Source organism: Notolabrus celidotus, chromosome 20 (assembly GCF_009762535.1).
Source record: "Notolabrus celidotus isolate fNotCel1 chromosome 20, fNotCel1.pri, whole genome shotgun sequence".
NCBI lineage: Eukaryota > Metazoa > Chordata > Actinopteri > Labriformes > Labridae > Notolabrus > Notolabrus celidotus.
The window spans coordinates 22,715,936-22,743,030 of record NC_048291.1 but is presented as its reverse complement, the minus strand read 5'-3'; the positions used below and the strand labels follow the sequence as shown (position 1 = coordinate 22,743,030).

Sequence of the window (27,095 nt, the reverse complement as noted above, 5' to 3'; positions counted from 1 at the left end):
ACAGGACAAAGTCAGCTAAGATCAAAATCAACACAAACTGAAAGTTCCTCACAGTAGCTTCAAGTTTCTCTGTCACTGTTTGTAGTATTTTTTTTATCGCGATTAATTAATGAGGGAAAAAATATTCCCTTCTCTTGATTTTATTACATTATTAATCAAAACTACACAACTTACATCACAAAACACATCTGGAGGAGTACAGATAAGGCCCCTCCCTCATCCCTTCAGAGAGCAAAACCAGCCCAACAGCAACAAGTCAACACACTCCAGTGTCAGCACAGTTTATTGAAAGTGAAGCCTCTGGGATTGTATTCAGATCAGATGATTTATACACAAGTTCAAACAGCTCTGCCTGTTATATAATGGTGTTGTGGCAAAGCTGACGGGCTTCAGAATAACCTCTTGGCCTTAGACTGGACTTACTGCTTTTAAAGACTTCTAGCTACTGTTGCAAAGAGATGCTCAGATCTATCAGAGACTGTTTTCTGTTGTAGTCTTTCCCAGTATCACTTTTTGATACTGTGTGATATGAGACATAGGTGCTATTTGGCCCTCTTACTAACAGTCAAAGGGTTCCTGCAGAACTACTGTTGGACCGACTGTTTTTAGTACATAAACACACTTTTTCAGACTTCCACCATTGAATTGGAATCACATTTTAAAAATTTCGTTATCATTTTCATATTCCAAAGGTAGTTGTCTGCACATCAACGGGCCCATAGCATTGAGAATAGCTATTCAAACTGGTATAATCTCCATATTAGGTTGTGAAGTTACCTTGATGGAGACCCACAGTGCAAGGCATGACAAAACTTTAGGCTATTTCAAAATCAGCGGTCATGGGCAACAAGAATCTGACATTAAAAATGATTTAATAAATCATAAGATATCTCTTTGTTCAGTAGTTTATAGTTAAGAATAGTTAACATTGCTCTTCGACTGTCAGACCATACTGTAATGTGAGGCTTCTGTCAAAGTATAAACTCATCGATACAGCTTCACTGTTTGCTTCCATAAGAAGACAAAAATCTCTGGGTCAGCTTGGTGTTAAGGTAAAACCAATGCTACTCAAGGAACCTTAAGTGAACTTTTTGTTGCAATTTTTGATCATAAAAGCCATTTTATTAAGATTAGTATATTGATGATTCCTAAAGCAGTTTGTCATGTCACGTGAAACCACTAGAGGGCAAAGTTTCTTGACTGAATACACCCTCCTGTAAAGGTCTGTTGATCATGGGTGCTTAAATTACACGCTGAACATGCACACATAAATATATTTCTGCAAAGCAATGGATGCAATGTGACCAAAAAGAGAAAAGATAAGACCAAGCTTATGCTGTTTATATTTTAATTTTGCATAACAACATCAAGAATATTGTTTTTTGTCCTAGTTTGCTTTAACAATAAGGAGTTACACAGAATGAGATCAGAGGGGGGTGTGGACGAGGATGACCCGATATCTAGAGAGGAAAAAGGTCACCAAACACACTTTCCCACCCATCCCTGCCAGACACACACACACACATGCACACATACACACACGCAAACTGAGGCCCACCCTGCAGAGTTGCATTTGCCAGATGAGGGTGTGATACATGACTGCTGTCACTGCTTCCTTCACTACATATCAGCACATGTGCAGCATAGCAACTGCAGGACAACATAATGTGCTGCTCATCCTGAGAAGACACACTGAAACTCTACCTGAGGCTCAAAGCAGAGCCATCTGTACGATCCTCAGGGGGACCGAGTGTTTCATCAAAGACTATCAGAGGTTAGAGGGCATTTTGACTGAATTATGCTTTAACTTTAAAATCTTGTGAACACGAGCTTAACTGAGTGCAGTCCACTTAAATTATGAATTAATGACTATGAATCTACAGTTTGCATTTACTCGGTGGTGTCAAAGGGGAAAGAGCAGCAGCCAATAATGTAACTGTCGATTTAATTGTATAAATATATCAAAAGTTTATCAAAATACATTCAGCAAATTGAGTGAGAGCGGGCAGACTGTTCTCCCTCAGATAGTACAGTAAGTCTTTAAAGTCCTGATAATGGCAGAAATATAACACAGTATATAAATACACATTTTGTTCCAGCTCTGAAAGCCCTCACAACGGCTTTATCGTCATTTAAAAGCGAACAATGCACAACCACATTAATCAGGCGATGGATAACATTTTTATCCTCTTGTCGTTGCAGTCTTCATCAGCACAGACTATTTTAAGTCTTTTTGTCTTTGTGGAGTTTATCGCTTATCGTGCAATCATGAGGATTGTTGTATTTGGGACAGAGGGAAAGTGCAGAAGGATTTGCTTCTTCTCAAATATAGACAATACCAGGAAGAGATCTCCTTCACTGGGCGTACCCTCTCATTGTGTCCCATGTGTGACCTTGGTGTTACACGCTACAACTAACATAACCAAATCCACGCATCAAACTATACTCATGTTCCTCGCCTCCCTTTGCACAGGATCAGACATGAGTGTATACTTTTAGGCAATTCAGACTTGTAATGTTGTACATATCCTCTGCATACATGTTGTACTTTGTCTAATAAGTGTCTCAGAGAAGAGTAAGAAGAGCTCAGAAGTTCAGTAATAAAAATTACCTTGTCTTTTATAGACGCAACTGCTGTCCAACGTTAAGGGAAGGGTCAGCACAAACATATTTGGCAAGCTTTAGAGCTTCTGTTATCATAACCCTGAATACTAAGATCTACATTAAAATCAAACTGTTTTCCCTCTGTGCAAATTGAATGTGACCCAAATATAAATGTTCAAATGTCAAGTCAGGAAGATAAATACAAACTTTTTCACAGTATGGTACAGAAATGTATAATAGTATAGATTTTATCAAAGTGAGTCTCTGTTAACACCAGGAGCCTTGTTCACTGTAAATACGTGTCATCCTTTCAGTAGGTTTCCTCTCTGGCTAAATCATGGAAGTTTCTGTAGTTGTAAACTTGTCAGAAAGAATTCTGTCCTCTGTACAGTTACTAGAGAAATAAAAGTCCGGCAGTGGTTTATGCATGATTGGACCGTGGTTCTGTGGTTGAGATACATCATATTCTTAGAATAATTATTTAGCGGAGCAGAGATTTGGGATTTTCAGGAGCTGCCGTCCCCATTCTTAGTCTTGAGCACCACAAGGCTAACCATGACAGGGATCAGGCAGATGGGAGTTATCACCAGGGCGAAGACGATAGCTGGTGGAGGGTCGCTTAGCTCCTCTGAGGGACAGTCCTTGAAAAATGTGGAGTGAATGTTCACAAAGGTCTGCTCCACCAGAGGGTTGGGCCATGGGATCAGGAGGCAGTCAGATATCTCCTCAGTGCAGTGGCTCATGTTACTATACATGCTGCAGACCAGACAGGGAGTGTTAGAGTGATCATTCAAACAATGGAGAAAAAACAACAGTATGTTTCACTGCACATACAAACACACACTACTTACCCTCTCACTTTACCCCAAATGCACCAGTCAGTGCTGTTTACTGATGCCATGGCTCCCTTAAAATTGTGGAGACATAGGTGTTCAAACAGTGTGGAAAGGCAATCCATTAATGATCCACCAAAAGCCATACAGATGTCGCAGTAGTCCTCACAACTGTGAGAATTATTCCCACAAGCTGTATGAGCTGTCCAGTTGGAAACAGAAAGAGAGAAATAGGACAGAAATTAAGATTTTAAAAAATGACATCAATTGTGAGTCAGACATCTTCAAAAATTCTTCCAATTGTTGCCTCACAAGAGGATTAAAGTGAATATTGAAACCTATGAAGCTAAAATAAAGATGTGTCACCTACCTAGTGGAATAGTTGACTCTCCATAAGTGGCATCTAAAATAGAGAAAAATGTATTTTAGACTATTTCAGTTCACATTTACTCTGTCCAAACCTGGAGTGAGGCACTTCTAATTCAGTCATCAAAGACATACATGAAATGCCCATCAAAACACAATATAAAGACTGTCTTGTCTACTGTTGCTCCATAAGATTCTTCACATGACTAGCACTGAGACAGGCATCTGCAGCTGTAGAAGAGAGACCACACACTCACCGGAGAGAAAGGAGAGGAATACCCCAATGAAACCAAGTGCTCCCTTCATGTCAGAAAAAAAACGAATAAAGGTGCGTTTTTCCCAACCGATCACCATGTATGATAAAGCAAAACTTCTCACACTGTGTACAGCAAGGCATAACAGGAAACCCGACAGGATGGAACAGACGCAGTGCAACCTTCGGTTACCAGATGTCCAAACAGTGTTACCCGCGGTTAGCAGATGTTCTCCGGAGATCTGTCTGACGGCCTTGCGCCTTGGCAGCAGCTCTTCCCCTCTCCAACACACGTTTCTTTTGGATTTTCTTTCTCTTTTAAAGGGGTGGAGGCAACAGAGATTGTCCTCTCCATTCTCCCAAATAAAAGGGAGCACACCCAAGCTGGGCTGGACTCACATCTGAAAACCCTTTACTCTTTAACTCTTGTTCTGCTTTTTAGTCTCAGTTTCTCACAGTCGAAGGCCTGGCCAGCTCACAGCATGTGATTTATTTGCCTTTTGGGCTGCCTCTGCCAAATAGGAAACATAAGTAAACATTTAGGGCTTAGCATTTTGGGGTATATGTAATCATGACTCGGCAGGGTGTGCAGTGCAGACAGCCATGATTTCATATCTAGACTAATTTGAACAAACCTGAAAGAAGTAATTAGTCCAAGCTGACCAGCTGTTTAAAAGGCCTACAAGTTTTAAACACATGCACTTGAAAGACAGCTGTTTTTTCACCACAAGTGTGGGAAACTCTTGTGTTTTTATGACATAAGGAGCTTGTGAGTGTGTTACATCTGAGTTACTTTCTCACTGTCAGCACTCAATGCTTTACAAAGCAGTGAGAGAGGTGGTTTATTAGATGAATGAAAAATGATGGTTTATGTTTTCTCACGACCAACTCATCAATTACGTCACTGGATCCACATGTTGGGCCCCTCACAACATCTGTTTGCAGAGCAGCATTTTGATTTAGTAATGACATCAGAAATGTGTCTCTTCAGAGGAGGAGGAGCTTGGAGATGGGGGGAGTTGGCAGAAGGAGGAGGGGGGACAGTCAGAGAAGTGGAAAAAAAAGGAAGGCACAGGATGAGGAACAGTGAAAGGGGCGCTGCTCCAAAGTTCCAGTTGTTTCACAACTCAGAGTTCATGCGTTGATCACAGACGTTGCATGGGGTGAATGACGAACAAATTCAGGGAGTTGAGCCAGGTGGGGGTGCTCATAATAAGGTTTAAGTTAACCTTTAACCCTAAGCCATTATGGGCCTTGTGTCTACTGCTGGTGACCCCTCACTGGTGGAGACCTCCCTGGGAGTTTGTCTTGGATTCTCATAATAAAACACAAGGAGAACTTGGCAGAAACCCAGGTCTCTGAGCTCTGCTTTCTGTGTTTGTCAGCTCCAGTCCAGCAAATGATTTAGAGAAACAAGTCCAAAACAATCCCCCAGTGGACATATAATCACTATTGTGATTACATTGTAATAAAACAACAATAAGATTCATATGTTTCTGCTCAATTAATACATTTTAGTCTAATTCTAAACTGTTGAGGTGACAATCATGTGGGTGAAAGTCTGTCATAATGAAGGAATGTAAACTTACTTTCAGCCATCATTTCTGTTGAGTGATACCCTGCAGAGGGAGGGCAGGTTAGTCAAAGGATTTGTCCTCATGCATGAAATATATGTACATTTTCCTACACACACACACACACACACACACACACACACACACACACACACACACACACGTACCTGTTGTTGTGGTGGGCTGTATCGCTAACTTTTCATCAACCAGACAAACCACAGTTGTGCATCCTGTCATAGGAGAAATAATTGATATGAGAGCTTTATGTTAAGTGTAAACACTCAAATGTGTTACAGAAATCATTAAAGAAAAGATTTGATGAGTGATGCTACAAATATTTGGAGCTCTTGAAAAGAGAGGGGGTAGAGGAAATTGCAAGGCACAAGCTTCAGGGAGTGAACAGGTCATTCTCCCTTTGTGTTCCTTCCTTAGAGAGATATGTCAAATGGACAACGCCAGGACATATAAAACCATAACACATTTCTTTCTCACAAGAATAGAAAATAAAATTTCATGAACAAACAGAAAAACATATAATAATTGCCTGATAAAGCAAGCTGTCATAATCCATATTCTCAACAACATCAAACTCTTAGGTCTAAAACAACTGTCCCCTCAAAATCACAGACTGACCTTTAAACCAAACAGTTTAAGTATAAAACTAAATCACGAGACTGGCTAAGCTCCTTTCCAAAAGCCTCTCAATCACTGAAAGCCTCCAAGCATTCCTCTTCAGAGGTGAGATGGAGGGCGAGCAAAGGAGTTATATCATAAGAGTGAAGAAATGGACAGTGTAAATCTTCTACTTACCCCAAAGGAGAAGAGTCACAAAACACCTAGAAAACATAGGTGAGAAAGTAGCTGCTGTCATTGTGCCTGACAATGCTCTGTTCGCCTCCTCTGCTGGGTAGGGATTACATATCTCAACCTTTTTGCAGGAAGGCTTTATAAAACAACAGGAAGCCCTCATTTCCTTGGATGGGCGGATTCATACAACTGGACAAAGAGCCCCTGATAAGGTTTGAACTACTGTGGTCCAACACCATTTCTGTCTCTCTCTTTCTGTCTCTCTCTCTCTCTCCCTTTCTCTCAGCCTGTTACTTTCTCTCATCCCACCCTCTGCTTACAAATAGAAAGAGGGGAGCTGAGGTGAGCCCCACCCTCTCTATTCATCTTTGACTAAAGCATTTATTTATTTATTTGAACATATGACTCGTCTGGAAGAAAAAACACTGAGCTTGAACTTCTGTGCTCAGACCATTTCACAGTTTGGAGCTGTTAGACCTTCTGCCTTTTAAAAATGCTTTAAAAAGCCTTTTCACAACATTTCAAAGGTTGTTTATTGACTTAGAAGTCACTGTTATTGAACTTAAAAACAAAATGAACTGTGACATTGACATTTTACCTGACCAATACAACATCACAATCTGATGCATATAATATTGTCCCACCCTTTACTAAGCATCCATATCAGACACAGATAATTTATACCACATATTTATTTCAATAACACAGTGTCTGCTTTAGCCACAATGCATTACAGTTGGTTCAGAGACTTTGGTGTGTATATAAGTAACGGCCCTCAGATTTTCAAACTTGTTGACAGAAGCCAATTACAATACACCAAAGAGCTTTACACAGAGTTATTCACATGTGCAGTTTTAGCCCCAGAGCCCTGTGGATATAATTTGATGTGTAAAATTGGAACAATTCCCTCCATAATTCCTTGCCATATGGGCCTACATTTTCCAGATTACGTGCCCCTGCTGTTGTTCCTGTACAGAATGATCTTAACTTTACTGTGTATAACTTGTACTGCGGACAAACTCTCAGTTTTATCAGTGCCGTGTTACAACATCAGAACATCAGTGCTGATGACAAACACCCTTTGCAACACCTCTGACGTCGCACTGAGCTTCTGTGGCAGCAGGGATTTCCAGCATGAAACTGATTCATGCTCCCACGTCACTGAAGAACGAGGGCTCTGTCTCAGCTGCTCGACTTGTGAGAGGGCCAGTTTGCTCAGGGACACAATTGCTTCCACATTTCATTTCAGATAAATGGGGCCTCTTTTTTCATGTACTGAACAATATTTTAAAACATCCCACATATGGGTGCTTAAATACATCTGTATCAAGCTTCATGTGGTTGAAGCTTAAAGGAAAATAGTTTGCATGTTAGGAGAAACTTTAAAAAATAGAAGAATAGACAGGCTATACTTGACAAGTATAAAAAAAATGTTTTGTATGTTAGGTTACCAAATGAAGTCCTTTTTTTTAGCTACTCTGATCTTTTCGCCTTTGGTAAGGTCGTTAGAGGTAAAGACTTCATTCCTGCAATGACAGGCGCCAGAAAAACACCCTGTTTATATTATGCAGAATTAAAAACCTCCAGCCGATAACATAGTTAGAATGTCCAATGTGTTTCTTCTGTTTGACAGTTCAGTATCAACATGGCAGGGGCTCCTTCAAATACCTCTGTAGACATGCCAAACATGCTGTATCATCTGATATACTTACACACTGAATGCATAAGTAGATACAAGGAATGCATATCATACACAGTTGAAACCAGGGTGCAGAAGAGATCCACAGCAGCACAGTGATGATAGAGAATCTCTGAGGCAGTCACGATGGTAAAACATGAATACAGATCAACTGTGCCAAGCCAGCTTTATTTATTCAATTAGTGGCTTGTAGAAGCACATTGTCTGCAAGTGTGTAGAAAATTGGCTAAAACAGTGCCATCTTGTGTGCAAGAAAGTAACATGTCATGTAGTCTTCTGCTATTTTAAAGTGATACCTCAGAAGACGACACAAAATGTTAGTTAATGTAATACCTTCCTTAGATGCAGCTATGAGGGAGCAGAAGTTACCCCAATGCTAACATTCTTATTAATGCAAGCTTTTTCACACAGTCCTCTCATTCTCTGTCCTTTTTTTTTATCACCATCACGACCTCCATTTATGCTCCATTAGCTGTCTGTGATCATTGCCACTCTCCCTTATTTGTCAAAAGCAACTAGCAACTCACTAGCATCTCAGGAAGGTATGCTTATTAAGGCTAAATTCATGTCTCCAAATACCTGAATATCTATTTGTCTGTTCCACAAATTGTATTCAAAAATGCTGCGTGTGTGAGTGGGTTGGGGGGATTTCTCTTTCAGTAGTCATGAAGAGAATTAGAGAATACTGTTAGTGTAATGATAAACTCTGTTGTGGAAAACAAACCATTTACAGTTCTGTTTGCTTTTGTTCTTCTCTGAATGCAAATAAAATGCTCATCTGTGAAGATTCAGATTCTGTGAGGATTCTTTCAAAGTCAGGGCAAGTATCATAGACCTCATTTGAGACCCATGGACCTCTGTGTGCTAGGTTAGCACTGAAATAACAGTGTAATGCTGTAATCATACATAGTAAAGGTGTTTCATGTGTCTCCCAATTTTACATGGGGAACGTGAATGCAACAGTGCCCCGAAGACCTTCTCACAATCCCCCTCTGCAAAATGTGTGGAGCGCTCCCTGGAGGAGGAATACGGAACAACAAGGAACTATTTTTCCATCCGACTCAACTTTAATTTATGAGTTTATCGATCCTTATAATTGTCGAATATAAGTTTTCTCTTGTTTATTTAATCCACAAAATCTGTGCGTAATCCTATTATGCGCAGGTATTTTGGTGTTTTTTATTATTTTTTATTTATTTTTTGAAAGGGGGGGATTCCTTTTTGTTGTTTCCAAAAATCAATAGTCCCGTGACGTTTTTGTGTGATATTGCTTCATTTATTTATTTTAAACTCAAGCATGCCATAGGGCGTATTTGCCCTCGCGCATTTAAATGGCAATCTAGCACTCTGGACAGTTGCATCAGTTCCTGTGTGTGCGTGTAAATGGCTGTGCCGTGGCTGCTTCACGCTACTTTAATTCCCAGGACGCAGGATAGTCATAAATCCTCCTCTGCTAGGGAAAGGCTGTGATCATAATAAAGACGTCACCCTCCTGCTTGGGTAGGCTCAACCAAGCCAAGTGCGAAGCTATTTGTAAGCTACAACAACAACATCCTCCTCCAGCACCATGCTCATGGATAACGTAGGGATTTCTCTGAGATCCCCTCGCCGTGCGAAGACGATGTCTGCGTCAGATCCATAGTAAAGACAGCCTTGATTGCTCCGGATCTCCTTACTATAAAAAAAACAAACTCAGACTCGATCGCGTTGCGGGCTTCTTGTCGCAACACATAGGACGCCAGCCGTGGATTTGAAGGTATTTAATAACTGCGACACTGGATGTAGAGGCAGTCGTGCACACGCGGCTGCGAGAATAACGTGCTGTCATTGTGGTGATCGATGCTCAAGTCCTGAAAGTATTCTTCCTTTAAATGGTTACTGTGCAGCTCTGCCTCAGCGGGGCTGCAGCTACAGGACGTACGCACTTCATAGCTGTGTTTGGAAAAGTGTGCACGACTCCATAGTGTAGAAAAATGCACCGCAGCAGCTTACCGAGCCCAGTTTTGGCTCCGTGCTGTATTTTGATTTCTGTTTGTGCTCAGGCAGGAAAGTTGGTGTTCACATTTTGGATGTAGGAGACAGAAAACAGTACTACGCAATTTTCTGTCCCCCTTCACATTGCTTTTCTGGAGAGGCACGCCCACTCCAGAAAAAAAGTGGTTGCACCGTTCTGTTAGAATATTACTTACTTGTGCACACATGGTGATAGTATTTTGGTAACTGCAATCTCTCTAAAAAAAAATGGCTTCTCGGTCTCAACGTAGGCAGTTTAAAGCACCAGTGTGGAAGGCTTTTTTTTATCATTAAGTGTCAATTTTGTTTTGCCAACCAAAAGGGGGCACTCTTTCAAATGGATTTTCATGAGGATGAATGGGAAGTTTGGTAACAGAGGTGTGAGCAGAGAGCAACTGTACGGACTCCTGATGTCATTCTAAATTATAGACAGACTGTAAGCACCAAAACTACCAATTATGAGAGCAGACCACAGGTTAGTTGGATTTTGTAGGTATTAAAACATGATACACAAATTTTGAGTCATACAAGCACTGGATGAGTACTTAGATTGTTTACCCCCAAAATGAAACATTTTCCTTTGCATCCCTAAAACCGCTTTTTGGAATTTTGAGAACAGAAGAATCCACTCACTTTAGAGCTGTGGATACATGGTGTACTCTACTGTTGTGGACTGCTTTTTTCTCATAGTATCTCTGTTTTTTCAAAGAGTCATGGAGGAAGCAGCTGCTGCAGCTCCAGCCCCTAGTACAGGTGCTGCCCCCTCAACCCCAAAACCTCAGCCTCCCTCCTTCGTACCTTCTCGCAGCCTGCTGGAGTGGAGACGGAGGGTCAAGTCTGAGTATATGCGCCTTCGCCAATTAAAACGCCTTAAAAAAGCAGAGGAGGTCAAGGTGGGTCAGATTAATCATTGATCATATATTTACAAATCTGTGTAGTGCATGCGTGGTTCTGGGGATTTGCAGCAGGCGTGTAAGCCTCTGTTTCTGTGCACATGTGTCATACATTGTGTGATATGCTTTGTGTTCTATTTTTTTTTTCCAGACCCTGTTCATGTCCAACAGGCAAAAGATTGAGCAGCACACAAACCTCCTGAATGCAGAGTGGTCCAGGCTCAGGATTCAGTCAATCCCTCTGTCGGCTGGTGGAGCGTTGGCCAGCAAGAAGGTGTGTTTGTGTGATAAATGTGTGCACGTGTGTGTGAGTGTGTTTTTGATGCCCTAAAGAGAGTAAGATAATAGCAATCACAAAAGCATCCCTTACATACCATCCTGAATGCACTGTGCAGCCCTGCCTTGTATTGCTTCCCAGGCTGCGGTGGCTTAACTAGTAATCCAATCTATTATATTGTGTGGATTTGTTTTAAGAAACGATCACCAGCTTCAGTGTGGTGCTCTGATTCCCACCTGGCTGTCAGATGTTATCTCAGGACAAGAGTGTGTGTTATAAAGGAGTTATATGGCAGCTATAAGTGCTCTCTTTGCCTTTGGAAGCTCATAATACAAACAGCCTGAGGCAGTGATATTTCATATTTCTCCTCTCATGTGCTGTCTCGGTCCCTTTTACTGTGTTGGAGGTTTAGCAGCTTGTATTTGATCATTAAAACCTTCTTTAATACGCTGGGGATTGTTCTATTGTCTGTTTACTCACCTCTGTTTCTCTTACAGATGTGTCGAGTGGAGTTTGGCTTCCCAGCATTCAAAGCTCAAGCCATTGCCATGAGACCTTTGTCAACAGTGGCAGGAATCCCCTTTCATGTACTCCTGGTCCACTCTGCAGCACAACTTCATGGTAGGAAATGAACCACAATCTGCTGTAAGTGATGCAATTACTGTTGTCACATATGCAGAGCAAAATGTAACATTTATTTCATCCCAAGTAGATTCAAAGCTTGATCCGAAAAGGCAACTGGGCTCGGTAGAAATTCTTGAAGACGTTTCACCACTCCTCTGAAAGCCTTGAAACGTCTTCAAGAATTTCCACCAAGTCCAGTTGCCCTTTTCGGATCAAGCTCTTGGATTACCATGACCTGGATGACTGAGAACCTTCACAGGCATATTCCAAGTAGACTTGTGTGCCTTTGTTTGAGTTCACACTGAAAAGGCAGGGTCATTAATTTTTTCAAGAGGTCAGTGTTGAAAGTTACTTGGGCATTTTTCTGTTGGTCCTTAAAGGTATCTTGGGTAATGGTGGTACGTGTAGCAGAAGTTGGTTCTGTGCCTGTCTTGACGTACATTTTCTATCCAAGGTGGAGGATGAGACGTTCCTTCATAACATCCCATACATGGGTGACGAGGCGCTGGAACAGGATGAGGCGTTCTTGGAGGAACTCATTGATAACTACGATGGTGTTCATGGTGACAGAGGTGTGTGTTTATGCTCCGTCAAACTGATGAACAGAATTCTTTTAAAGACTGCCATGCTATGTTCTAACATGAATTGTCTTAAAGAGGGGGGCTTCATCAGTGATGAAGTCTTTAAAGAGCTGGTGGAGGCCTTGAGCCAGTACTCTGACCACGAGGAGGAGGAAGAAGAGGAGGCAGCAGCCGCAGCAGCAGCGGCAGTGGAGGTGACGGGAAAGAAAGAGGATGAGAGAATGATGAGGAGGAGCTCGGCGGAGGGTTCAGAAGAGACCAAATCTGGTAGTGTGGCATTCATCAGGAGGAAGAGGAGGAGCACTACTGAGGGTGAGTGAGTCAGCTGCGCATTTGTGTGTTCAGACATTGTTGTGTGAGAGAACAAGGCTCGTACTGTTCTCCTCTTTGCACTGTACAGCTGCCACAAGGTCGCCCTGCCACAGCAGCTCTGGAACACGCCGTGTTTACTCTGAAGCTGCTCCTGCCCAGCTACTGTATGTGTGTGAGTGTGAGTGTGAGTGTGAGTTTGTGTGTGTGTGTGTGTGTGATAGAGAGAGAGAGAGTGAGAGATAGGGAACCTGTTGGTCCATGACACTGATACGGTCCAGCTTTAATTACACAACTTGATGACCTCTTGCAGAAGGCATTATGGGAAACTAGTCTGTATACATAGTGAAATCGACACACACCTGGCTACACAGGCAGTCAGCAACTGATACACACACGCACACACAGACACCTTCAAAGCTGGTCCATGAATAAAAAGTGCAAAAGAAGAAAAGAAAAGTACACTGTGTGTTTTTACATCATGCTCTGAAACTGTCTCTGCTGACCGGCCTTGAGCGCCAGGTAAACTTATCAAGCACTGCAAATGTTTAAAGGAACACGTTACATCAGCTCTGTTTGTAAATCTGTATCAAAACCTGGTGTGAGGACAAAACTGGGTCATCTGTTCACCTAACTCTGTTCTCTTTGTGTCTTTTTAAGTGAGGGACTCATCCAGCAGCAAGAAGGTCCCCAGCGATAAGATATTTACAGCCATCGCCTCGATGTTCCCTTACAAGGGCACTACAGAGGAGCTGAAGGAAAAGTAAGAAAACTGAAGTGAAATCGGGGATCTATGTGCACAATGCCGAACAGGCGGTTGCTTAGTGTTCACCATGGCGACGCAATGTAATAATGGTCGCTCCCTCTCAGGCTCTCCGACTCAAAAAGGAGCAGTTTCAACTTGCACAACTTGAAGTGAGCGTGCTGATGGTGTGGTACTCAGGTGATAAACGACCACTGAACATTTCTCTCTCACAGGTACAAAGACCTGTTGGAGCCCCAAAGCCCGGTGAAGCTGCCCCCTCTCTGCACCCCTAACCTGGATGGACCTTTTGCGAAATCAGTGCAGCGGGAGCAGTGCTTGCACTCGTTCCACACACTCTTCTGCAGACGATGCTTCAAATACGACTGTTTTCTCCACCGTAATGTCTCCCTTTATGTTTATTATCATCATCATTTCTCTTAGATGTTCTGTTTGATGGGGTTTGTTGTTTCCAGTGAGATCTCTGAGTGGATTTTCTGGTGTTATGATTGTTTGATATGAGGTGTTCAGTAGTTGCTACCTCTAATTGAGTGATGTCAAATTGGACTTACCATATGTTTGTTTGTTTTTCATAAGCTTTCCATGCAACACCCAATGTTTACAAGAGGAAGAGTAAGAGATCCGTATAGAGACTGACCCATGTGGTGGTGGGACTGCTTCCGTTACAGGTATGCAGAACTGAAGATCTCTGTAGCTGCATTACATGCCTTATCTTTGTGTTTAACCTCTGTTCCTTATTTTGTGCTACACTTCTCTCTTCTAAAGAAAGGGGCTAAGAGTTTGTGGATCAGAACATGTTGAGATCTCTGAGGTCTCGCAGGGGCCGAAGCAGCAGCGTCCCACCAGCCTCAGCTGTCCTGGACCGTCGGGGTCTACTGAGGAGGTCAAAGAGGGCGAGAGTGACCATGAAACTACCTCCTCCTCAGGTAAGAGTCAGCTATCACAGGAACTTGGTGTGAGCTGCTTTAGAAAGCATCAGGTGCTAGAGAACAAGGGGAGTAGTTTTTGTAGTTTTTAGTTTTACTTAATACTACATCGTGCCAAGAGTTCTGGTTAGGAGCTTAGATTCTGGTAATGACTGTTGCTTTTAGGCTTATAGACACTGAGTCACTGCATGACTGAGTGGATGCATCATTTTACCATAACCCTCTTGTAAATCCCTCCCTTTTGAATGGCTGTCTGCCTGACAGAGTAAAATCCTTTAGGAAAGTGAAATTTGGCTGAAGATGAGAGCTTTTAAGTCATATCCTGCTCTCTCCCTCGATTCCCCCTTCTTCCATCTCCTCTCAATGTCAGCTCTCTCTTGCCAAGCAAAATAAACCAGCCATTAGGTTTGCATGCTTCAGCCCCAACATAAACACTTTGTTCCCTCTCCCCCTCCTTCTTCTGTGGTTTCTCTTTCTTTTTTTCATCTCTGTTGATATCTTCATGTGGAGAGCAGCAGGAGGGAAATAGGAGCAATCTCCTCTGGCTCTACATTGTCCTCTCCTCCCCCTCCAGCTCTCGGGTTGTTGTTCATAGCCATCGATGCCTCGCTGGAAGTCTCTGTGGTTTTGGAAACTGTTTAAAGCTCAGCCAGTGACTCAGCAGAGTCTCTTACACGTGTTGAGATAATGTGGAAAAAACAGATTGTTAAGCAGATTAATAAAGATACTCAGTGCTGAAGCATGTGGCCACAGCAATGCTGCATTCAGCCTGTTGCCAAGCAACACTCAGCTCTCAGCCTGGAGCTGTGGGTGTAAGAGCATCAGTCCTGAATATCCAAAAGCTAAATCAAAGCCCATGGTCCCCTGTGTATGTGAGAGTGCAAATGCAAATACTCTAAAATGGTATCCACAAATAGCAATGTGTGTGGATCAGAGTTATTATTAAACCAGCACACCTCGTGTGTCAGAAACCTTGTGCATTAACTGAGGCATTAGTGCGTACAGCTGTATGAGTGTACTATCAAAGATATGAAACCTCCTGCCAAGAGTAATAGTCACTGATACTGAAGTGTGTTTGTGTGTGTGTGTGGAAACAGAGGGCAACTCACGGTGCCCAACTCCACCAAGCAGCATCCAGGGGATGATGACGGGAAGGAGGAGAAGTGCTGTGTGGTGGAGTGGAGCGGGGCAGAGGAGTCACTGTTCAGGGTGCTACATGGCACATACTTCAACAACTTCTGCTCCATCGCTCGCCTCATCGGTACAAAGAGCTGCAAGGAGGTGAAATGTTCACACACTTAGCACATTCACTGTCAGCAACAGATACTAAATTAGCTCTATCCATGAAACATGTTGAATTTCAAGTACTGCTAGCGACTGACAACAATTCTTATCACATTTTTTGATAAGTGTCAGAACTAAAGGGACTATTTGTTGGAATTTAATTATAAATGCCCCTCTTACAAAGATGAAACAAACATGGTGAAACAGAGTCAGCGTTTGCTTGATCGTACAAAACTTTTATTAGATTTATGTTAAGCTCAGAAAAATGAATTACTTAACATCAATTTCATGCGTCAATATTGTTTTTGATTGAACTGCTTTACATCTCAAGAAACAGGTCCTTATTAGGGGCACATGAATTCATCATTAGTTTAGGCTAATGTAGCAACAAGCTAGTAGCATTAAGCAAAGATTAGGTCTATTGAGGTCTGTTCTGTTCTTCTTTGTAACTCTGCATCCCGATATTTTTCACACTTTTAAACCTCTGGTCCCCTCAGTAATGTCACCTCTGAGGCCACAAAATGCTCCATACAACTCCAACAAAGCAGTACTATTCCACAAGAACCATAAACAGGTCCTCTTAATTAGTGAGATGCTGTAGACAGTCCATGAAAGGGATGGTGACAAGACGAAGTAGATTTACTAGAAATGAGGTCCTAGTGGGAGGGAAACAGCGCTAACAATAAAAGGAAAGCAGTTATGAGTTGTTAAATGTCTCATCTGTTTTTACTCACAATGTTTACATTCTCTAACATGTGAACTAATTATCTCTGACGAATGCTTTCGGAAACTGGTGATGTTTTGAAGTAAATTGAACATGATGTTCAAGCTTGCATCACTTTGTGAGCGTTGGATTTGCGTCAGTGGGAGTGTGACACATGCATCCTGTGTCTGTAGTTTTATGGTGTGCATAATTGGGTTGAATACAGAGAGAATGGCATGTGGCACCATAAACAGGGATGCTCACCAGATGTAACGTCTCATATTCTCTCATGATTTAGTCATCCAGCCGTAGACATTCCCTTAATGATTCCAACTTCTAAATACATTCTTTAACTTCTGAGCATAAAAACATGCACAGAAGAAAGAGGTTAACAAATCATGAAGTATTCTGCACACGATGAAGCAGCCTTGCAGGTTTAAATCCAACCCTCATAGTGCCTCTTGTCCCCCTGCCAAAGCAGTCCAGAGACTGTTCTGGAGTGTCTGTCCTGGCTCTGCTGGCATCCAGAAGGCCCCGCCCACTGCTTAACTGAGTGAAATGCTGAAACCAGCTGCATAGTTATGTATGTCTGTGTCCCAGGGAGGAGGCCAAATCTGGGTTTTGGCAACCAGGAGTGCTTGAGTGTGTGTGGTTGTGCACATGCATGTGTATGTTTTGCCTCTGCAGCACTACGATTTTGAAAGCAGACGAGGGAGAGGAGCAGGATGTTCTGTGGCGTAATCACTGCAATGTGCTTTTCAGCTCGAGCGGCAGTACATCACACAACATATTAGGATGAAGAGAAGAAAAAAGTCCTCAAAGTGTGTGTGATTAAAAGCAGGATGTGCTGTTGTTGATGGGGTAATTTTGTATTATTCTGCAGGTGTACGAGTTTGCGGTGAAGGAAGTCCTGATCCATCGTGTTCCTTTGGTTGATGGAGGCATCTCACCCCAGAAGAAGAAAAGGAAGCACAGGCAGGATATCATCAGTTATTCTTTCCTTTCCGCCCCTGCTGGAACATAATAATACCAGTATGTCTTAGAAAAGGGAGCTTGTTAAAACTTCCCTGAATAGAAACAGGTTAAAAGAAATGAATCAGGTCATGCAGAGATGAGTTAATTTTGCACCATTGCCAATAGTAATTGTATATTTTAATTGAGTATATTTGGTCCTCTTTAATTATTTGTTTTCTTTGCTAAGATATGAAAGAAAAGTGCATCAAAGGGGCAGGTGCAGAATAAGTTCAACAAGTTTTAACCCATGCTCAATAAAACCCTTCATTGTGTTTGTTCAATGTGTCAGGTTATGGGCAAAGATTCAACTAAAGAAAGGTATGTTCATCACAAAATGACTGTTACATAAATATTACTACACTGTGCCCTCTGAAATACAACACAGCTTAATGTGCCACTCAGAGGGCTTTGTCCTCTGTTGCTCCAGATAACTCGTCCAATCAGGTGTACAACTACCAGCCATGTGATCACCCCGACCATCCGTGTGACAGCTCCTGCCCGTGTGTGATGACCCAGAATTTCTGTGAGAAGTTTTGCCAGTGCGAAAACGAATGTGAGTGTCACCTTACTTGTTCACCTGTGCGAACACACTCTCTTGTTCCTACATTCTCGCTCAATTAATAAAACATATGGAACCTAATCTACCTGATGCTAAAGAATATTTGTTATGATAACCACACTTTCCTCTGAAAGCTCCCTGTAGAATCAAATCCCTTTTGCTAGGCCATAATAGATCAGGTAGAATGTAAATTGATTCTGCGGTAATCTGGCTGCGGTCAGAGGAGAAACTGTCCTCTAGCGGAGGAGGTGGGTGTGTGTTTATTACAGAACTGTGAACACAATGAGGCATTGCTGCAGCAGCAATGACCCAGAACTGTGTTTTCTGAAATGGCCACATGGTGGAGGAAAGGATTTGTTGTTTGCCCTCTGGAGAATTTACAACAAAGAAGAGGATGAAGAAGATGAAGTGAACTGTTTGTTAAGGATGAAAAAGATGGTTTTGCCTCATTTGTGCATCTGATGTGGTCCCAATCACTGCCTCCTCCCTCTCACCCGACTTTTACCTCGCCTTTTCCCGTAGCAGAGCAAACCCGTGGCCAAACAGGAAGCAGCATGCAGTTGCACATGTGTGCTCACCAAAAAGTTGGAGAGATATCAAAGGGACTTGACAGGCTCTGTGCCTGATATCCAGCATCAACTGCAACATCAGTATGAGTCAGACAGCTCAGGCTAAACAAAGCTTGATGATATAGACGCATTTAAACCCACACAGGCGGAGAAGGGCAAGACAGAGGAGAGAAAAAAGCCTGGAGCTCTTGTTATGGACAGTTTTCCCCCAAGCAGAGGCTGCATGAGAGATATTTCAGTAAATCTTGCCTGATCCTTCCGTTCATCTGCCTGGGGTGTTACGTTACACCCTGCAAAATTGTATTTCAGCATATCTGCCAGCAGGGGTCCCTGACTGATGAGCCTAGAAGCATTTCTCAGCCATTACAGCCACTCTGTGCTGCAACTACATTTAGAGACCGAATCATTTAGCACACTTATGCCCTGCCAGGTCATATAGTGTTTTATTTTTCTGTATTGCTGCATGCACTTCATTTTTTAAGACACTCTGCACGCCATTGCTTGTTTTCCAGGCCAGAACCGCTTCCCAGGCTGCAGGTGTAAGACACAGTGCAACACTAAACAGTGTCCCTGCTACCTTGCTGTGAGGGAGTGTGATCCAGATCTGTGCATGACCTGCGGTGCTGCAGACCACTGGGACACCAAAGGGGTTTCCTGCAAGAACTGCAGCATCCAAAGAGGCCTGAAAAAGGTAACAATGGACAAATGTTTAAAAGCAGATATTCATTGATTTATAACCGATACAAGACGACTCATGTAATGTGGGGTCGTAATTTGCATCTCACTTTTTCTCAGCACCTGCTGTTGGCTCCATCTGATGTTGCAGGATGGGGAACCTTCATCAAAGAGGCAGTTCAAAAGAATGAGTTCATCTCTGAATACTGTGGGGAGGCAAGTCTGTGTGGTTTAGTCCAATTTATTTATAACTGCATTCATCGTCTCCTAGCTTAATTGAAGTTTGTGATGTTTTATTCTTGCGTGCATGAGCAGCTTATCTCTCAGGATGAGGCTGACAGACGTGGGAGAATCTATGACAAATACATGTCTAGCTTCCTCTTCAACCTGAACAATGGCAAGTATTTCCCACTTCCCCTTCGTCCACAGACAGTAATATTATAGTGTGCCCAGTAATTCTTAAAGTACTCTGTCTTTAGACTTTGTAGTGGATGCCACAAGAAAAGGGAACAAAATCCGCTTTGCAAATCATTCAGTTAATCCCAACTGCTACGCTAAAGGTGAGTGACGTTGTTTTGAAGTGGAATAAGAATTTAGAGGATGCTGTTGTGGGATGAAAGCTGTCTCTTGTTGACTCATGTTGTGTTTGCTGTCACTGCAGTGGTGATGGTGAATGGAGACCACCGCATTGGAATCTTTGCCAAGCGAGCAATCGTGCAGGGAGAGGAGCTCTTCTTTGATTACAGGTAGGGTCACCACCAGGCTTTTTAAAAACTTCAGTCAGCCTCAGAGTTAAATAAAAACAAGGCCACATTTTGACTTAATTAGTGACTTCTCAAGATACTGTATACAAACTCCCGCTCATTCGTGTTTTTCTCTTCCACAGATACAGCCAAGCTGACGCCCTAAAATATGTGGGGATAGAGAGGGAGACGGAAATTACTTAGCAACCTGCTGCTTTCATCCATGACCTGTCCCAAAGTCCTCAGCCACCCACTCATGCTTCTGCCCCTTTGTGCAGCATCACATCCAGCTGACGAATCTCTATGAACAGTCTCCACCCTCTCTGCTGCACTTCCAAAAATAGAAAGTCCCTGCTGTTTGCAGGTGCTCCCGCTCGGTAGAGTCAGTGTCAGCTAGCTGCTTTCTCCCTACGCTGCCCGAATCCACCCACCCACCCACCCACCTGCAGGACTGTATACGCCAAGCTTATAAAACTAATCTATTCAAGGTGAAAATACTATTAATCCATATTGTTTACCGAACAAGAGGATCAGAGGGTTTTTTTGTTAAATCTTGTTTTAGCAAAGAGGTCACGGTTACCCATCATTCTGTGCTACTCTTTTGTTACTGTACTTAAAGACTGGCTTTTCTTTGACCTCTCTATATGTAATGCAAGCTTTTGCATCGTACCTAATGATGATCAGTGAAATGCATGTGCTTACTCTTGGATAAACAAACCATTAAACATGTTAGCTTCAGCGTTAGCTTCAGTCAGATGCTGCTCTGTGCAAGTGGCAAAATATGTTTTTTGTGCATTTATAATTCATTGTTCAGCAAAAAAAGGCAACCAGACAAGAACCGACTGACTGAATGTAACATGTAGACGATGGAGAAGAGATCTCATCCTTTTTTCGTTTTACACATTAAACACATTGGTACTCTAAGTAACGTACATGCAAATGCACATGAAGAATAGATGACCATGTTTACGTGATCTTAAGATCTTTTGTGAGAAAAATAATGAATAAGCTAAGTAGCCACACAGTAAATGTCTTCCTTTAAAATAATTCAAGTGCCAAATGATCCCACACAGAAAAAGGCTGAAACCGTGTGGTTGTGTTACATAATTAACAGAGGCAAGTTAAAGGTTATGACAATTTAAAATAAGCAAAATAATCTGTATTTGACCAAATATTCAAGTCCCCCACATGTGAATGTAAAATACCATGTATCATCTTTTCATGTGTTGTATTGTCCTGATTTGTTATTCTGCCTTTCAGTTAAAAAACATTAAAGCCCACTTTGACATGAGATCTTTCTCAGTAGAGATGAACAAAATGGAGTTTACTGCTATGTACAGTGTATGCCTATAAAAATAAAAGTTTAACTTTATACATTATAACATGCCGTGTGTGTGTGTGTGTGTGTGTGTGTGTGTGTGTGTGTGTGTGTGTGAGTGTGAGTGTGAGTGTATGTGTGTGTGTGTGTGTTGGCTGTCACTTCGTAAAAAGACACCCCACCTTTAAATAACACCAAACAAGTTCCTTCAAGCTTCTTTTATTGAGGTGACAATTTGGCTTTGCCTTCATTTACACAGTAATGGTCATTTACAGTGAACATTTGACTAAATTAAACTGAGCATACTTGAGAACAAATAGAAAAATCTAAGTTTCAGAGTGATCACAAACAACTGTAATGATCATTTCCGGTACCTGTTGCAGAAGGATTCAGTTAAGTTGGTGCAGAGAAGTCTAAGCTACCTGCTGACTCCTCACTCTGGTGCTTTATCGTCTGATTTCATACATGATGTCAGTGTTGACAGGGTATCTATAGATTCATGTAGAGTGTTAAAGTGTCTGCCTTTTTAAAGTATTAGCTCTCACTATTCCCTGAACTGAGACCAGAGTTACATTCAAATCATTCATTTTCTCTGACTGTAACCCTTCTTTTTGCTTCTTTAGTTCTAGTTATTACATTTCACAGAGTGTAACAGCCAGAAGAATTTAAAAGCACTTAAACATTGCATTTGTGAATTTAGTAGATACCCTGTTTCAACCAACATCCTCCTCACCTACTCCCCCTAGTGGCCATTCATCTTTATCCCCCTGATGCAGTGGGGATTCTAGGATTTGCACAGCTTTAACACTCATGTAACTTCCAGATCTTGAGTGGTCTCTCTGAGCTACACCCGGGTCTTGTTCCTGTGTCACTGTACTACTATGCACTACAATAAGTGAGTTGGATAGTTGGCATCAGTGCTCGTTTGTTTGAATTTTTTTTAAATGCGAGTCATTATATTTACCTCAGCAGGTTGTAACTTTGTGGGCAAACTATGAATACACAAACACCTAAACATCCAGTCAGTCACACATACACACGCTCCAGGGACCACGCATGATTAACTAGTAAGTGGCAATGAAGTGACACTGCTAGGCTGAATTTTTGTGGTCTGTTAACCAATGCATACAATGATATGAATAGGTTATATAACACATAAGTCGACACTTTCCTACTTGGCAAACAAAGCATACTGGACTCAAGTTTGTTTGCTTGCGCCTAACATAAACTTTGCATGGTGATTGTCCTTTGAACAAAAAACACAAACAACTCTTCGTGTAGCATACAAACCAACAGTTACACTCTGTTCGCTCATCAATTTTCATTATCACTCATCTCATTGCAGCAATCTCAAAAATATAGCCTGTAAATGCCATTTTTGGCCGAAGCTGTACATTTTCATACATTGTTAGCAAATCGTGCCTTTAATAGCAGTTTTTACATCAGCTGTACATTCTTTGACTGTACAACTTTGCACAGTTCTGCCCATCTGTAACAGGAGTAACCAACAACGTAGAGCTAGTGAGGTTTGTGAGTGCTGCAGAGAACAAGCACTGTACTTTCTTTATCCTGAGCATCCTAAAAAGCTACCATAAGTGATTTTACTTTCAGTGCTGAGCACAGCCTACAATGAAAACATGTAGTGACTGCTCATACATTACAGAGTCAGAGGATTTACATTCAAAGTACTCCATATGTAACTCTTTTCACCTATCCCATGGTAATTAAAAGGTCGCTTCACACATTATACATATATTCACATGTACACATAGTACAACCTATTTGCTATTGTGCATCAGCAAAGTAAACTGAGACATTAACATCATTGGTGGCTGGAAGAAGCTTGTATTATTGCATGTTACTGCAAAGTGCGCTCATGCTCTACATATGCATAGCTAATATGTTACAAGTGTTTTTTTCTCACATACACAATAGTGCTTTTTCATATCAAGTAGAGCCGCAGTGAGTGATGGAAGCTCTAAGCTTTGGTTGCAACACATCAAATGAAATTTCATCTCACCAAAAGCAGAAATTTCATCGGACTGAAGGTATGATTTTCAACTTTTCACTGAAAGCAGCTAAACAAGCAGCAGCAAAGACAGTGTGCTCAGCTACTGTCCTACAGCGTGATGCAAAATTATTCTAGCAGTGTGAGTTGGAAGTTAAAGATTAGCATTTACACTCTTGTGGTCCTCTGTACATATGTTGGTGTGTGTGTGTGTGTGCATGTGTGTTCAGTTTGGCGGTTCTCCACATGGCTATGGAGAGCACCTCATCCTGATAGATGCTTATCATTGTGTATGAAAGTACTGTAAGAACCCTGATCTTTTTTGAGACCGTTGTTACAGTTGTTTGCCGAGTCAAACAATCCGTAGCACCGAGTTTTTGATATCTTGACCATAATAAAAGCAACCAGAAGTAAGACAGAAGGATTGAGAAGATTTAAAGTTATGTCACCCTGTCCCTAGCGAGCTTTATCATCACTCCTACTTTGATTATTCAGTTCAGCAACAGTCTGCTAGCTCTCACACCAAAAGCTACAAATCATCACACTCCCTTTTTTCCTTTTTTTTTAAAGCCCCAGAGTTGAGAATGTGTTCTGAGCATACTGTGATCGGCAAAGCTGCTATCTACTGACACTTAGGCAATTCTGAAATCACTTATGTGTGCCATTCTGTATAGGTAATGCACTGATATAGGCTGCAATACAACAAATAGAAGCGTATATACCTTTAACAATCTGTATATGTGTCATCTCAAAGTTTAACATCTCAAAGCTCCATGCTTGTCTGTATGATCTCTCTTGGGTTTGTTGTTTTTGTTTCAGCAATTTTGTTGCTCTGGTTCAGTTTTCAGATGTGCTCATGAATCACGAGCTTTGTTGTCAAAAATGGCTCAATGAGAGATTGTCATTAAAAAGTAGCCTATATTTAAGATGTTATTTAATCTATACAGTAAGATATTGTTCGCTTTAATTGGCCTCAAAAATGGCTCAGGAAAAAAATCTGTTAATGAAAGCTTGAATAAATTCAACTGATGTTCTGAAATTAAATGTCTCTTAAAATCCTGTTCCCACAGTGTCAATCTAAACCCTATCTGAATAAGCTATAATGGTTAATTCAGATCAAGCTTGCTTAGATGAGGCACTTCAGTATTTCACCCTGCATTACAGTGTGAGACTTGTTGGCTTCTCACGCAACATGGGGCTTGATGTGAACTTTTAACCATTACCAAAATACATACAATGTAGAGCACCAGGCATCAGATCCCATTCAACTGGAGAAAGGAACACAAAGCAACATATAAAAAAAGAACAAAGAATTAGAAAACATAAAACAGGTATTTGTGGTTTTTGTTAGTGCTATTTCCCCTCTTCCACACCCCTTTCCCAAAGGTCCTGTGACGCTAGTCGCTCCCGAACTCCTCTTCGATTTCTGGAAGGTTCTTTTTTTCCCTCCTTAGAGTCTCGGTCAGCGGCCTGGCACTGCTCGGGGACTCCAGGTTCTTGGGTTCATTGGTGCGGTAGCTGCCCTTTTGCTGATACGCATAGACATAGATGCTGTACAGGCCTCCAAAGAGCAGCAGCAAAGCCAGGATGACAATGACTGTGGGATAAAAATAGCACAGTCAGAGTTAATCTGTTACACAATGAAGGGAGAGGCACTTCTAGAATACTAATGAGGAGCAGGCACTTCAATTTTTAATGCTTTATTATTAACTTTTATCAGTCAAACTGATGGTTTGGGAGGATTTGGGAGTGATATTTTCCTCAACCTAAGTAAGATAGTTTCTAAGATTGTCGGTCCAAACTGCACGCTGCAATTTGCCTGCTGTGCCTTCATTGCAGTGTATTTTGGATTCCGGTTGTAAATGTTGTTAAGAACCTTTTAATACAAATGCTTTACACAGGCACAGGAAGTGAGGGGGTGTATAAATGTATAAATCACAAGATAAATGAAAAGAAAAAGAAAAACAGAGAATGATGTAATGCTAAACAGAGTCGAACCATCAGATTATATATTTAATAACAGACATAAAGCAGAGGAGGCTCTCTGGACATGATACAGATAGTCCTTTCTGGGTTTGTAAATTACGATCCTTATCTGTATGTATAATCTATATGGGCCAGACAAAGATGCAATATCAGATGTTAAGAATTAAAGCCAATACAGCATTGCAAACACTGAAGTAGCCACTCCTTACTCCTCCTTCAGCTCCACATTATAAAGCCTCATTTTACATCTGAATTGAGCTCCTTTGCAGCTCGGTATTAAAAAGCTAACTAAATTTTGATGACAAAAGTTTGCAGGCTTAATTGTTATATTTCTCAGATTATAAAAAGGCAGGAAATGATGTATAAATTGAGTACTGCTAGCTCTCTTGTAAGCAGCACCTCAGCTAACTCATTCAATGGATATTGGAGGTGGATATTACATTTTGATGATTGGGTTGGAGCTCTGGTCTTTTTCTGTTTGATATGACTCATGTTGCTGCATTTTGATTTGACTGCAGATAAGAGTCTCATAAACAGAGAACTGCAGTATTCCAGCCTGCTCATGACAAAGTCATGTATGAGCTTTTAACATCAGAGATGAACCAGGACTAATGTTAGAGGACTGTTCCTGATGGGAAAAGACAGTCCTGGGGATGCCACTAATGTTACTTTTAAAAGTCAAGGCTGCATCCCAAATGACTCTACAGTGACTTTAAGTATTCACAGTCCAGCTTCCTCAGAGCACTTACAACCAGAATTATTGTTCAGTAGTTCAAGCCATTGCCTTACAAGACTTCAGGCCTTTCTCAGTTTCGTTTTAATGTTCCCCCTGCTTCTGCTTTGGTTTGCTGTCACAATGCATAAATGTGCAGGTCAGAGGCGAACTGGGGACATTAAAGTGCCTGTAGGTGTGTGTTGGTTTGTCAGTCAGTGTTTTTATTGTGTAACTGTCTGGCAGGTGTTTCCCAGCCAACTGCTAATGATGGGAGCAGCCTAGCCCCCTCAGGCTTATATACATTATAAATTGATATAGAGGATGGACCATCCCTATTGATGCCGTTTATAGTATTTAGTATACCTTATACATGCTCAGGGCAGAAAACTCTGTGTGTGTGGGGGCAGCCTGTTTGATGTACCCCTCTTTAATAACAGTGATGTTCTGAAATGGCACAACACCCCTGAACCAGATTGATACACAGATAGACAAGACTAAAATGACTGATCTGGTCAAGGTCTCAGATGGATCAGACAGTCTCTGTGCTGCAGTTTAATCCCGGCTCTCCAGCCTCTCCTGCTCGTCAGTGGGACCTGCTCTAATTTGTTCTGTCATCTGTGGTTCTGGCTTCTGTTCTTCTCCCCTCAACACTCAGTACGTCCACTCGTATAAAGTTAACAGACATGTAACAGGTTAAACGAATAATGTAAAATATTGATCTTCTTTTTAATAGACAAACACACATTTGCCTCATTTCATTACTGTGCCATGTTTTTGCTTTTATTTACTTATTTCTGTTCTGGTTTTATTTGTTCCCATCTGTATTAACTGTGGTATGATCGCCATTTCAAAATAATGAGTAACACATTGTTTATACTCATTGTAAAGCATCTGTTTCCGGGACAGTATTGTGTATGTATCTTTAGGTCTGAAAACAAATTAGACATTAAAAAATGACAAATATCAGTTCAAATGTGTCTTACAAAGACGAATAACTCT

General features: G+C 41.6%; 3 protein-coding genes across 4 annotated transcripts in view; 1 reads left to right on the top strand and 2 right to left on the bottom strand.

Moving 5' to 3' along the window:
* Nucleotides 1-1,301: 1,301 nt before the first annotated feature.
* ramp2 (receptor (G protein-coupled) activity modifying protein 2) lies at nucleotides 1,302-6,621 on the bottom strand. 2 transcript variants are annotated; one of them, XM_034672931.1, is made up of 6 exons: nucleotides 6,441-6,621; nucleotides 5,798-5,860; nucleotides 5,646-5,660; nucleotides 3,808-3,840; nucleotides 3,456-3,639; nucleotides 1,302-3,360 (listed from the first exon to the last, which is right to left on the bottom strand). In XM_034672931.1, the coding sequence occupies exons 1-6, from the start codon at nucleotides 6,598-6,600 to the stop codon at nucleotides 3,111-3,113; spliced, it is 705 nt and encodes a 234-aa protein (XP_034528822.1). In that variant the 5' UTR covers nucleotides 6,601-6,621; the 3' UTR covers nucleotides 1,302-3,110. The 2 variants fall into 2 exon arrangements, with proteins under 2 accessions (XP_034528822.1, XP_034528821.1); XM_034672930.1 differs by having other exon boundaries at nucleotides 5,646-5,675; nucleotides 6,441-6,620.
* A 3,399-nt stretch (nucleotides 6,622-10,020) lies between these two features.
* ezh1 (enhancer of zeste 1 polycomb repressive complex 2 subunit) lies at nucleotides 10,021-21,451 on the top strand. Its single transcript, XM_034711538.1, is given in 24 exon segments — nucleotides 10,021-10,147; nucleotides 10,859-11,042; nucleotides 11,194-11,316; nucleotides 11,817-11,897; nucleotides 11,899-11,940; nucleotides 12,398-12,515; nucleotides 12,600-12,836; nucleotides 13,494-13,596; nucleotides 13,812-13,975; nucleotides 14,173-14,208; nucleotides 14,211-14,264; nucleotides 14,362-14,421; nucleotides 14,424-14,522; nucleotides 15,620-15,643; nucleotides 15,646-15,803; nucleotides 17,393-17,484; nucleotides 17,813-17,841; nucleotides 17,951-18,076; nucleotides 19,164-19,342; nucleotides 19,447-19,542; nucleotides 19,642-19,723; nucleotides 19,806-19,886; nucleotides 19,988-20,072; nucleotides 20,213-21,451. Coding segments are annotated over 24 exon segments (2,352 nt in total). The 5' UTR covers nucleotides 10,021-10,109; the 3' UTR covers nucleotides 20,274-21,451.
* Nucleotides 21,452-21,590: 139 nt separating this feature from the next.
* cntnap1 (contactin associated protein 1) overlaps nucleotides 21,591-27,095 on the bottom strand; it is a 33,334-nt gene continuing 27,829 nt past the window's right edge. The window contains exon 25 of the mRNA XM_034711689.1: nucleotides 21,591-24,992. Within this exon, the coding sequence (XP_034567580.1) occupies nucleotides 24,793-24,992 (200 nt within the window). The 3' untranslated portion in view covers nucleotides 21,591-24,792. The remainder of the gene's footprint in view (nucleotides 24,993-27,095) is intronic.